General features: G+C 39.6%; 1 protein-coding gene across 1 annotated transcript; it reads left to right on the top strand.

Moving 5' to 3' along the window:
- The first annotated feature begins 4501 nt into the window (after positions 1-4501).
- FRG1 (FSHD region gene 1) lies at positions 4502-12233 on the top strand. Its single transcript, XM_029962638.1, has 9 exons — positions 4502-4598; positions 4881-4948; positions 6548-6670; positions 7604-7661; positions 7845-7959; positions 8347-8451; positions 9201-9292; positions 10337-10447; positions 11098-12233. The coding sequence occupies exons 1-9, from the start codon at positions 4528-4530 to the stop codon at positions 11132-11134; spliced, it is 780 nt and encodes a 259-aa protein (XP_029818498.1). The 5' UTR covers positions 4502-4527; the 3' UTR covers positions 11135-12233.
- The last annotated feature ends 1275 nt before the right edge of the window (positions 12234-13508 follow it).

Genomic DNA, 13508 nt, shown 5'->3' with positions numbered 1-13508 from the left:
ATACTAACTAGCAAATTAGAGTTTAAATAGTTTTCTAAAGTGGTACCATTTTAGATACAGTTTTCTGATTGATGCCATTGCTTTGCCACGCAGGGAAAGGTCTTACCACCGTCTGCATATACTTTACTGCTGCCTATTTCTTGCTGTAGTCACTAAATTTAAGAATTTTAAATAAAATTATACTCATCAACAAGAAAATATATTTTACATTATGAAAGCCTGAAAAAAACCCCACATTTCTATTAAAATAAGAAATGTATTGTCTCTGTCCTTCTGTCTTTCTCTCTTTATCTTCATAATGGGGGAAACAGCAAATTACAAAAATAGCAAACATAACTGATACATCCCCATCCTAAGAAAGCTTACAACCACAACTGACTTTACACAGAATGAGCTGCTTAATTGAACTCACTGGGACTATTCCCTACACGAAATATAAGCACGTGTGTAATTCTTTCCAGCATCACAATATGTAAGGGTGACTTGTAATGAAAATAAAAACTACTTCTTTTATTTTTCAGATTTCTTACTCTGCATCTATTTTGGGGCTATAGCAGCATCTGGTGGACAAACAGCAAAATGTAGTTCCACCATATAATAAACATTAAACTGCTTTAATTGTTCTTGGTTTTTTTTAAGTTAACAATAAAAACCTAAATATCTAACTTAGATAATTCCTAATAACTTTTAAGCTATTAAATCTCTTATAAATGCTTTATATTCTTACCTTTTCCTCTCTCATATGACCTCTCAGGCAACCACTTGTGTACTATGAAGTGCTAGTCATGGTGTATCAGTGGACACTGGCCCACTTTGACAAAAGTGTACAAATACTCTGCAAATACTAAGGTTGCACAGTTGAGCAGTCAAAAAATATTAATCTATCTTAAATAAAGTTGTAAAGTTACAGTACAGTTAACAAAACAATAAAGAATTCCTGCAGGTTTGCTCTCCACAGAATCAAAGCCTAAAAAGAATTCAAAATAAACCAAAAAATAAGCACTGAATGGCAAGCCAGTATGCTAGGATTGCTGAGTGATCAGCATGCTGACATTCTTTTTTGCTTCACTCATCTCCTCTGTGCTTTTTTCTAATTCTGATGTAATTGCTTTCTCTGTTTTCTTATTCCCTTTACTAAAATATTTGCCTGATAGGCATCTGATAGAATCAGCAAAACAGGTATTTAGTGATAAGAGTCATATACAATCATATTTGCTAAAATTGCTCAGTGTTGAGCAATTAGCTTGAAGAGACACAAATATATTGGCTAAAAGGAGATCTGCCTCCTCCAAGTGACAGAAGAGCCAACAAGGGGAGGTGTTGTGCTTGGACCTTGTTCTCACCAACAAGGAGGAGCTGGTAAGGAATGTGAAGCTCAGGGGCAGCTTTGGCTGCAGTGACCATGAAATGGTGGAGTTCGAGTTCCTCAGGGCAGCCAGGAGGAATGAGCATAGTAAGCTCATTACCCCGGACTTCAGGAGAAAGGATTTTCACCTCTTCAGAGATCTGCTTTGTAGAGTGCCATGAGATAAAGCCCTGGCAGGAAGAGGCACCCAAGAAAGCTGGTTAATATTCAAGGATCAACTCCTCTAAGTTCAGGAGCGATGCATTCCAACAAAGAGGAAGCTGGGCAAAAATGCCAGGAGGCCTGCATGGATGAACAAAGAGCTCCTGGACAAACTCAAACACAAAGAAGAAGCCGATAGAGGGTAGAAGAAGCAATAGGTAGCCTGAGAGGAACATAGAGAAATTGGCCGAGTAGTCAGGGATCAGGCCAGGAAATCTAAACCCTGATAGAATGAAATCTGGCCAGTGATGTCAAGGGCACCAAGAAAAGCTTCTATAGGTGCATCAGTGATAAAACAAAGACTAGGGAAAATGTGGACCCTCTCCAGAAGGAAATGGAAGACCTGGTCACCCGAAATGTGGAGAAGGCTGAGGTATTCAACAACTTTTTTGCTTTGGTCCTCGCCAGCAAGTGTTCCAGCCACACAGCCCAAGTCAAAGAGGGTACCTCTCCCCCTCTCATTCTGATCTCATGAGACCCCACTGGAGTACTGCGTCCAACTCCAGGGCCCCCATTATAAGAAGGACATGGACCTGCTGGAGCAAGTCCAGAGGAGAGCCATGAAGACAATCAAAGGGCAGGAGCACCTCTCCTATGAGGAAAAGCTAAGAGAGTTGGCTCCAGAGAGACCTTAGAGCAACTTCCAGTACCTAAAGAGAGCTGGATAGGGACTTTTTTACAAGAGACATGGATAGGGCCATGTAGTGATAGGACAAGGGGTAATGGCTTTAAATTGAGAGAGAGTAGGTTTACATTAGAAATTAGGAAGAAATTCTTTACTGTGAGGATGGTGAGACACTGGAACAGGTTGCCAAGAAAAGTTGTGGATGCCCTGGAAATGTTCAAAGTCAGGTCAAATGGGGCTTTGAGCAACCTGGTCCCATGGCAGGTGGGTTGGAACTAGATGATCTTTAATGTCCCTTCCAACCCAAACCATGTGATTATGATTTTATGATTATAAAATGTTTCATCAGCCAACAAGCCATTGTATCTACCAACAAAAACAAGGAAACTAACCAACAACCACTCTATTACCAGTTACAAAATTCTAAGACACTAACAAAAGTTTTCAACAATTCAGGCAATAATCTCTAGAAACATGAGAATAGAAAATAGAATGTACTTGAGGGTGAGTTTGAAATAAAAGAATAGATTGCTAATAGTCCACCTATATATTCAATCCTGTACTGGAAATCTGGATCTTCTCTGATCCTTCACATAGACAAATATGTATAGGACCTTCACAACCTGATTTGATGCAAGACTTTGCTAATGCAATACTTCCCTCATTACAGCTCCATGCAGAGACCAGCAAGCTGTCCATCACTGTCTGCAGCTTTCAATTCTACCTATTTTTTCAGCTTTTACTCGAATAAACAATTGCAAGATGCAAGTTCCTGGGACTGGTAAGTCCATAAATCAGTCAAGTAACATACTGTCTACCACAGCAACACACTGCTTCAAGTTATCCACTTCCCAAACACTGATCAAGGAGATGACTGTCTTCAGTGAAAAACCGCAACAGATGAAGACACTAGTAGGGAAGTAGCATGCCTGAGACACACACAAAAAAAGTATTCTGAATTCACATGCACCAGCAGCTTGATTCAGGTATTGCTTTTGCTGACAAGCCCCATGCTTACTCCCAACCACCTTCTCCCCAAAGCTCCAAAATGAGGGAATTGCCAAAAACTCCCAGAAGTCCATTACGGTTGTTTTCATTTTAATATGGCAGGTGTAACCACTACAGCTTCGCAGACAAAAATATGGGGTTCATCATCTTAGGCATGCAGAGAGAAATTTAAAGGATTTTGGTGAGAAAAGGCAGAGAATTGGATCCAATTAAAGTATCTGTGGAATGACCTGCAGTTGTTCACCAACTGCAGGGTCAGTTTCATTGGGACTTCATACATGCCAAGCTTTATCACCAGGCCATGCTTTCAGTGATTTTGAAAGCTTTTACAGAGCCATGTATAAGACTCTCATTTCTTATTTGTAGAAGATACATTTTAGGTACTGAGAACTTGCAAGTGTAGATAGGAAATTAACTCAGAAACCAGAAGGAAGCAATCGAATACAATCTCTGTATGTGTACCTGTAAGACAAGATTTGATAGGGATGGTATTTTTCATTTGACCAGCTATGGTAGTCAGCAGACAGCCTTTTGGGCACAAACTCCACTAATGTGAAGTAGAAACAGCAGAGGACTAAACACAAATTACTGCTGTAATAGGGATTCTAATCACACATGTGCTAGTAAGGCTGTTCCCCAAAGAAGGATTACTGGTATCTTAAAAATGTGAGAAAAATGGTTCTGTGGTTATATCCCCAGGGGAAAGCCTGAGGTAGATTTTATTCTGTGGAATACCAAGTGGCTAACAGGATGGGGAAAAAATTGTCTTAAACCTCACTTTGCCCCTAGCTTGGTGCACTTTGTTGATTTACAAGCTTCATTTCCCCAGCTTGTCTTCACGTGCTTCCCTCGAAGATTTTGCTCCCGCACCAGCACTGCCAGGCACCCCACTTCGTGTAACACCGCCACTGAGGCAAGGTCTGGTGCCCTCGGCAGAAGGATCACATTCCAGGGCTCTGCTGATGCCCATTACACGTTTTATACTACACACACGCACAGGTTGCAGAGGAAGCTCTGAGCGCTAAGTTCCTCGGCGCTCTTTGCCTGCAGTCCTGCAAAGCGCTGCAGGAACTCAGGGAGCCAAGCCAGACTCAGAAGGGGAAGGTGCCGAGGGACAGGCTCTTAAACGTAATTTTAAACTCTTCTTGTTTTATTGCCACCACCCCCCGACTCCCAAATTCCGTGTCCGGCACCCCGAACATGCTCCGAGGCAACACCGACACCGCCGGTCCCTGCTCCCCGCCCGGCGGAAGCAGCGCTGCGGCCGAAGGCTTCCGCCGGGCGCGGGGCGGAGCCGAGCCGGCGCTGTACGCCGGCGCTTCCCGACATGGCGGAGTATTCCTGCGTTAAGTCCACTAGCTTGTCCTTAAAGGGTAGAAAGAGAAGAGGTGAGGAGCGGCCGCCTGCGCGCCGCCCTTCCCCGGGCAGCGGCTGCCGCAGCGCGGGTCAGGGAGCCCGGGCCCCGAGCGCCCGCCGTGCTGCCCCGCACCGCCCGCCGTGCCGCCCCGCACGCCCCTTCCCGACCCCCGGCGGCGGGAACCCCTGGGCTCCCGGCCGGGACAGGGGGTCGGGCCCTGGGCTCTCGGCTGACGTCAGGGCCTGGGCGGGAGGCCGTGAGAGAGAGGGGTGAAAGTGCCGGGCCGGAGGCTCGTTCTCATTTCTTTGCATCTCTCCTTGCAGCAAGAAAAAGCACAAGGAGAAGAAAAGGAAAAGGGAGGAGGATGCAGCAGAGCAGCTTGATATTGTTGGTGAGCAATATTCCGGGAGTTACGTGACAGAATAGAAGCTGTAGGGGATATAGCAGAAGCTAAAGAGATTGTTATAGGACTTTGTAAACTAAGTGTAGTTCCTATAGAGATTTATAACTATTTCTCACAACATATTATTTGTATATTGGGATCTTCCTAGACTCCAAATGGAACTTCTGATGCCAATGGGATGGATTTTCCACTTTTTTTTTTTTTAGCTAAATATATTCTTAGATAATCCGAAAGTGCTTATCAGATTGAATATCTCCTCCAGTACCACCACCCCCCAGTGGTATTTGCTGCAGGAGGAGAGACTTTTAAGCACTGTAATGCAGTTACTTATTGAGTTAAATTGAAACTGAAGACACAAACATTAACCAGTAATAAAATATAACTACTCATAACTACTTTTTCGTAAAATAGAATGATCAAAGTGTGCATAGTCATGAACAATAACTTTACAGTGTTGCCCCTTGGCACTGTCATGTTCTTGATTGATGACAGTTCACTTCACAAACAAAAACAGCTAGAAAGAACCACAAAATCATGAGAGATACAGACGTGTTTTGTAGCACAGTGCACATTACAGGATAAAGATAATTTTTTTATTATGTGTATATAAGCATAAGATAAAATAGGGCAGGGGGAAGTCATCCTTGTTCCTGTGTTAAAAAAAATTATGACAAAATGGGCTCTTGTGCCTTACATTAGAAGAATGATACAGATATTCTGTATTCTTTAGTTTAGCCAGATTTCAAAAAAGTGGGAGAAATTTGGAAAATTCATACATTGAATTCATACATGTGATCCCTGACTATGTAGGACAAGACGAATAGTTCTGTGTATTGTATAAAGACAGGAAAAGGTTATTTCTGCTCATGGCAGATTGACTTGCCAAACTTATCACGTGGAAAAAAGACACCATATTCAGACTGAATAATTGAAAGTACTTATTATCTTAATCAGGTAGGAAATATTTGTAAGACAATATACAAGGAGAAAATTTTACTGTTCAAAAAAATATAAAAGTCATAATTCTGAGTCATGCACATGGCTAGGATTACCTTTAACTTTGGTAGGATTCTGTGGGACTCAAATGTTCAAACATAGATTGGCTTGAACAACTGAAGTCCCAGGATTACAGCTCACATGAAGTAATTTAAGAGCAAGATGAAATAGTGTATTTGCTTCTGTTTTGTTGGAGTACTTAATAATGATTGGATATGACCCCAAAACTGCAGGAGACTGATCAAGAGGAGAAAAAAAAAAACAATTTCCTTGCAAGGTGTTTGTTTGCTATGTCATCTGAATAAATCAACTTGCTCTATAGAGTAACAGAAAAAAGTGATAAAGCACAGGAGCTTGTAACCAGGGATGACAGGGTAGGGATAAGAGCAGGACTTTCTGATGCAGCAGCAACACCATTCACCATTAAATTGGCTCTGGACTATAAAATAGCGCACACAGATCTCAAGATAGCAAATAGAAATTTTATCTTTAGAATTTCAAATTCTTCAGAGAAGACATATATCATCTCTTGAACTGCTGTAAGAAGTTGGGATTACTTGGTTAATAAACTGTCATGGTTTTGTATTACAGGAAATTGGTGGGCTATCAGTAATTTTGGTGAAATTACAGGAACTATAGCTATAGAAATGGATAAAGGAGCTTACATCCACGCCCTTGACAATGGCTTGTTTACACTTGGAGCACCACATAAAGGTTTGTTCCAGAAAATTTGAAAATAAGCAGTTTGAACAATGAAATGCCTAAAAGCATAAAACTAACATCACTTAAAGGCAAGCAGTTTTACAGCTGAAAGCAGTTTACTACAAATGCAGTAGTTATAGATGAAGCATGCAGATGACTTAAACCTAATGACTACCAATCAGTTTCACTCATCTAGTTTCTCCATGGTTTATGTGTATAATAAATTGAACTGCATTGGAGATGATTACCTGTTAAAGGCCATACCACTTGCTGGATAAAAAGCAGTATAATTTTTATTAAATCCTATAAAATCTTTATAGCATCATTTGAAGAGTGAAATTCAAGGCAGATGAGTTTTAAGGCTTATTGCTGCATCTTCTCTCAATATGCTTGTTTTGTAACTGCACAAGAATGCTGCTAATGTGCTGGGATAATTAGCTTGTTCTTTGAATTTGAGAGCCATCACTCAGGCACAGACTATTCCAGAACCCTGACAGAGTGTATGTTTCACCTCCAGGATGAGATCAAACCAGTGATGGCAATATTCTCTCATTTTGGTTTTGAGGGATGGAGAGGCTAGTAGCTTTTAGGATACTGAGCTGAGTTACAATAGCTTGAACCATAATGCATTTTGTTAAGAAAAAAGTAACATTACAAGGAAGTTAAGGTTTTCAAAGCCACCAGGAGAATTATAAAACATTCTCAACTGCAAATTTCTTTATGCAAGGATCATCTTTATGTCTTGTTTTAAGCACTCTAAATACATGAACATAAATGAGCACCTGCATTGCTTTTTTAACTGTGAATTCTCCAAAAATGAGAATTTTAAAGAATAGTATTTAGCAATGGTCAGTGTTTAATTCCTTTTGAAACTGCAGTATTAATAGGCTAAAATATTTTATGTTTAATACTTCATACCTAACTAATGGAAAATTCATTCCTCAGATGATGAAGGCCCTAGTCCTCCTGAGCAGTTTACAGCAGTAAAGTTGTCTGATACAAGGTAATTCCTTTAACAGTGTTTCAAGTTTTGTTTGATAACTGTCTTTGTTTTCTGTGTGAATACATGTTTTAATACTCTCTTTAAATACATTGTCTAATAATAAATGTGTTTGTGGTAACTTGCATGTTGGGAATTGCATAAATTAAAAACATTCTATTTTTTTTCCTGCACTTTCTCTTTGAGGATTGCTCTGAAATCTGGTTATGGCAAATATCTTGGTATAAATTCAGATGGACTCGTTGTTGGACGTTCCGATGCAATAGGATCAAGAGAGCAATGGGAACCTGTCTTCCAAGATGTAAGCTATTTGGAAAAGTTCATTTGACATTCCCAGTGTTTGACTGTATTTTGAATTAATCTATGCTGATATTTTTTGACTGTGAAGTAAAACTGTTTGGCAGTCTCTTTCATATTGTAACTTTTAATATTATGTTTTCCCAACTGCAGTGCATTTCCTATAATGGGAAGTTCTTAAAATATTTCAAGTTACTGCTTTTTGGCAGCTATAAGCATCTTAAGAATGGAGGAGCCAGCAAGTCTTCTGGCTAGCTATTGAAGTATCCATATATAAAAGAATAAAACACATTTACAGAGATTTTTGATGTATTGTAGAGGATAAAATGTTATGAATCAAGGATTATATACAATCTCATTATTCTAACAATGTGGGATGTTATTTCTGCAGAAGAAAATGGCATTACTAGCAGCAAATAGCCGTTTTATTAGATGTAATGAAGAGGGAGATATAGAAGCCAAAAGCAAAACTGCAGGGGAAGAAGAAATGATAAAGGTAATCACTAACTTCTACAATTAATACAGGATTGGGAGGGATATTCAAACAAGCAGGTGTCTCTGTGCCACAGTTTACTGTTAATACAGTTATAATTGCTTTCTGTAAGCTGTCAAGTGATTAGGCCACAAGAAAGGTAAATGAGCACCAAGGCTGCATAAATTCTCAGTACTTCCAGTAGAGATAGGAAGATATTTTACCACTCCAGAAGGGCAAGATGTTAAAGGGCAAGACTATCTATGTGATATTCCATGTAGTTCTAATTAGCTTGGTATGGAAGAGATGAATTATTACTGAATCAGAGACAGAGAAGGGTTTATCAGAGTGATGCAGAAGGGGAGATCTTTTAGGAAAATCTAAAAAGACTATCTTGACTTTATCTGAACATGGAAAATATGTCTCTCCACACAGAGGTAGGTGTCTACTAGTCAGAGCAATAATATTTTTAGATCAATCTCTGAATTGTCTCTGCCAAAACTAAGAACTGTAATGGTGCTCCTTTGAGATGAAGGCAATTATGTCTCACAGTAGTATTAAGGATTACACTTAATATTCCCCATATTTCAGGCAGCTCTTGCTTTGATTGCAGTAGTCTCTAGTTAACCAGTTAGAAATCTGTGAACTTGAAAAGTCACTGTGGCTCATTGTGTCATGAAGGATATGTTGTCATCTTTAACCTATAGCTTACAATTTTATAATATAGGTGTTTTTTGTTTTGGTTGTTTTGGGTTTTTTTTCTCAATTACTAGATTCGTACTTGTGCTGAAAGAGAAGCTAAGAAGAAAGATGAAGTTCCACAAGAAGACAAAGGAAACGTTAAACAGTGTGAAATCAATTATGTGTATGTACTTTAGAGCTGGTAACGGGCTCAAGTACCTTTTTTCACTTCTCCATGGGGCTATCTTTGGTGAAAGGGCCAAACTCCCACCCAGCCTTTCACTTGCTCTTCCCTCAGCAGGACAAGGGAAGAAAATAGGAGGAGAAAGCTCATGGGTTGAGATAAAGACAGGGAGATCATGTAGCAGGTGCTGTCACAGGCAACAGACTCAACAGTGAAAAATTACTTAAATTTGTTGCCTGCTAAATGGATTTTGGTACTAAGAAAGACAAAATTTAAAAATACCACCTTTTCTTCCCCACCTCCCAAGCTTACCCTCACTCCAGATTCCTCTACCTGCTCCCTGAAGCAGGATGGGGTATGAGTCAATATACAGTGGTTTCTTTCAGCCACTCCTTTCCTCTCCCACTTTTCCCCTGTTCTGTCATGGTCTTATCCATGAGTTGAAAGGTAATATATCTGCTCCAGTGCCTGAAGCATCTCCTCCCTCTTTTTCTCTGTCCTTGATGTTCACACTGCCATTTTTGCACTTTTGGGTTTTTTTCTGTTCTCCTCTGCCTGTGTGGCATTTTGCCCTTTCTTAAATACATTTTCATAGAGGTGCCACCAGCTTTGCTGATGGGACTTGGCTGTGTTCTGTAGTGGGTGTGTTGTAGAGCCAGCTCTGTACAGCACGGGGCAGCCCCTGGCCTTTCCTCACAGAGAAAACTCCCTGCAGCTCCCTCACTGTCAGCACCTTGTGACCTACATCCAATACACTTTTGTTCCCTGATTTCTTATGCTAGTAGTTGAAGAAGGGGCTCTTTACAATTCCTGACCACATAGGGGCTCATTTCTATTTAGACTGCCAAAACAAAAAATAAAACCTGAATAGTTTTCACCTACAGGAGCCTTAGTGCAGTGGTAGTACTGAGATGGTTTGATGTATTTTATTAGGCCAGTTTTCTGCTGCATAATAGAAACTAAGACTCTTATCACTGTTGTTTTATTGAAACACAAAATTTTAAAGACATTTTCCTTTTTATTTTTTTTTTCTCCCCCTTACAGAAAGAAATTCCAAAGTTTTCAAGACAAAAAACTTAAAATAAGCAAAGAAGATACAAAAGCTCTTAGAAAAGCCAGGAAAGAAGGCACTTTTCATGAAATGCTGCTTGACAGGTACTTCAAAATACAAGAAATATTGTACTGATTAAAAAAACTACTGGGAGATGGAATTACAGTAAACCTGGGGTACAAAAGAGGGCTAGATTCCAGGCGGGTTGTTGAGCATTTCTTCTGTGGTGAGTGTTGTGCCTGAGTTCTGGGGTTGCCTTTTTTTTATTTTTTTTTTTATCTGAATTTTCACTTCTTTAGCTGAAGTTAGCAGGTTTGGACTGTAAATTAATTCAGGTTGTTCAGTGGGTTTACTGCAGAATTATTGAGGGATTAATCTTTTTAATCCTAAAAATTAAGCTAATTTTTAACATTTTTCAATACCCCAGAACATTTTGGAGAGAAAGAAGTTGCATTTTAAAGAGAAGTAGCATTTATTAGGATTACCTTTGTGTTATCTAGTGGGAATATTTTTTTTTCTCCCTGAGCTGAGGCTTTAGAAACTGTCTTGAATTTTTAAAGCCTTTTGTACCAGTATATGGTATAAATATTTGCATTAATTCAGTGGGCAGAATGCAGAAAACTATTCCTGATAATTGCAGGTGATGTGAGAACACTCCTGGGCTATTATTAATGTTTTGAGACAGCTAAAACACTCAGGTGTAATTGTATTTGGTCTTAATCTAAATCTTCTTTCGTTCACTCTTTTCATATAGGAGAGCAAAAGTGAAAGCGGATAGATACTGCAAGTGACACCAGCTGGTCCATTTTCTTCTGCATCTTTGACAGGGTCAAATTGAAAACAAGAGTAAAATATTTTATAATTTTTTTTATTTAAGTAATTGTTAAGTATCTTCAGAATTGTATTAAAATTTTCTCACATATTGATAACCCAGTTATAAAATCTTATTAACTGTATGTGCATATTTGACTTGTATTAAGGGAATGACTTCGAGAAAAATTAAAGGTATATCAATTACCAATGGCAAACTGTTTGCCACATACCTTAAGTCCTGGGAGACAGACTGTACACTGATTAGTCCAGAGAGAAAGTTCCCTGGCTTTTAGTGATCTTGCCCTCAAATAAAAATCAACACCTCATTAATGGGAGAGCCATGTAGGCATAGCTTTTTACCAATAGCAGAAAGGGTCAAGTACATGAACTGATTGTATATGTAGCTTAGGGGCTTTTCAGTTGCTGTGTGTGTCCGTATGCTCTGTGACTTAATGTAAAGAAGAGGGCTGTGTAAAAGCCATATTTTGAGTTCCTGTACTGTTGGTAAAGATACACTGCACATGCTCAGGTCTGACAGAGGTGTGAGTGCTGAATTTATGGGGAGAAGGCTAAGAGCTAGAAATAAATAGATGATTGTTGGCAAATGTTCCTGGCCAGTCTGAGGAATTCTTGGATGAAAATGCAGCATAGCTGTGAGCTGTTCTATCAGAGAAAAAAAAAAAACAAAACCATAATTAATTTTTCTCCAGAGCTCCTTAGTTTGGCTTAGGACTGGGGATTAGGGCTCATTAACTAGTTCTTGTTGTAAGTACCACACTACATGTCCCTCCCCAGAAATGTAAGTAACCTGATGTACAACCATTACAACATCGTGGACCTGGAAGTGGCCTAGTGCCAAAACTACTCCCAGAAACACTGAGCAAGAGGCAGCACTGCAAGGAGCAGGCTGCAGGCCAGAATGACCTTATTGGACAGTTCATTGCAGGTGTCACTGATCCACAGTCACTGTGAATCTTAAATACATCTGAAGTGAATGTTGATGGTTGAAGTAGATTGATATTACAGCATCTGTTTTTCTTTCAAGAATCTACTGTTTGAATAAAAACTTGTCTGGTAGAACTCAGAAAGATGATTACTTCAAATGTGGATGCATCTGGAAGCAGAAATCTATGCTGGTGAGAAGAGTGCTGAATGGAGTACTCAGCAGCTGAATAAGAGCCTGAGAATTACCCCTGTAAATGGAAAGTTCCCTTCATTTTAGTGCAAATAGGAGATGCAAGGTGCAGGTGCTCTAAGTGCTAGTAAAGAAGAAAGAGAACTGAGAGGCATCTTTGTTATGGGGCTAGGAATAAGTGAAGCAAAAAGAAATGGCAGAGCAAATGAAATGAGACTGCCTCAAGTAGAGGAGGAAGTACTAGAATTAGTGAGGGACTGGCAGCCTTGCAGGGAATAAGGATATTATAGTAGCAATGGGGTTGCCTTCTGTGTTGGGACTAATGATCTACTAGATTCTAGCTAAAACATGTTCTGAGATACACAGAAACAGTGATCTGGGAAATTCACTGGAAATCTGATCCCAGGAAAATGAAATCAAAGGTATGACACAACAGTGAAGATCCGTATATTTAACTGATGCTATATCCCATTGGGATATTTTCCCATTGGAGATATTCATGAAGTCATCTTGGAGATGTGTCCTGGCAGTACTGTTAGCACAAGGAGCTTTAATTTAACTAAAACAGAAAAGGGGAAGTAATTTGTGCAGCCTCTGCTTCTGGAGGAAGGAAGAGATCTGGAGAGTGGTAATACAGTACTGGATAGGTGAGTATGAGAAAGCAGAAGGTGGACATAAATTCTAGGTATGAGTGACACCAGGTGTCTTAGTACAGTTAGCGAGTTAACTGCATATCTTAAGAAGCTTTTTTCTTCTGACTCAGACTTTTGAAAACAGCCAAAAGAAACCTAGGCCAACAAAATCAAGGGCCTAAAGTATTGGAGTAGACCCTGGAGACGAGACATTCTGATAGGAATACAGCAGAATATCCATAGTCAGAGAAACATGGCTACTGGAAGATGCTAACAATTTCTTAAACTGAGAGTTTCTTTAGCAGTGGAAGAACTAAACCAGAAGCACAAAGAGGCTTCAAAATGTACTAAAGATGATAAAGCATCTAGACAAAGATAGTAAAATCCCTAAAAGCTGTCTACTCCAGAAATAAAAGATGAGCAAAAGGGGCTGCAGATGTTTAGAAAATAACAGGACCAACTTAATCACACTCTTTCTACCATAGTCCATAATAGTATATTCAGATATCTGCAAGTAAATACCGGATTTTTGTCTTATATGTACTTGTTTTCAACTGAAAATATTTTCCAGATCCTATAGAAACT

This window comes from Manacus vitellinus, unplaced genomic scaffold, assembly GCF_001715985.3.
Source record: "Manacus vitellinus isolate BGI_N305 unplaced genomic scaffold, ASM171598v3 scaffold_0_pilon, whole genome shotgun sequence".
NCBI classification, from domain to species: Eukaryota; Metazoa; Chordata; class Aves; order Passeriformes; family Pipridae; genus Manacus; species Manacus vitellinus.
The sequence above is the reverse complement of the archived record's forward strand: the minus strand, read 5'-3'. Positions and strand labels throughout refer to the sequence as shown.

What these genes read in the sequence shown, in the direction of transcription:
- FRG1 (XM_029962638.1), top strand. Translation starts at nt 4,528, where the DNA reads ATGGCGGAGTATTCCTGCGTTAAGTCCACTAGCTTGTCCTTAAAGGGT. An exon ending in AGAGCAGCTTGATATTGTTG is followed by an intron (nt 4,949 to 6,547) that starts GTGAGCAATATT and finishes TTTGTATTACAG; the next exon opens with GAAATTGGTGGGCTATCAGT. An exon ending in CATGAAATGCTGCTTGACAG is followed by an intron (nt 10,448 to 11,097) that starts GTACTTCAAAAT and finishes CTTTTCATATAG; the next exon opens with GAGAGCAAAAGTGAAAGCGG.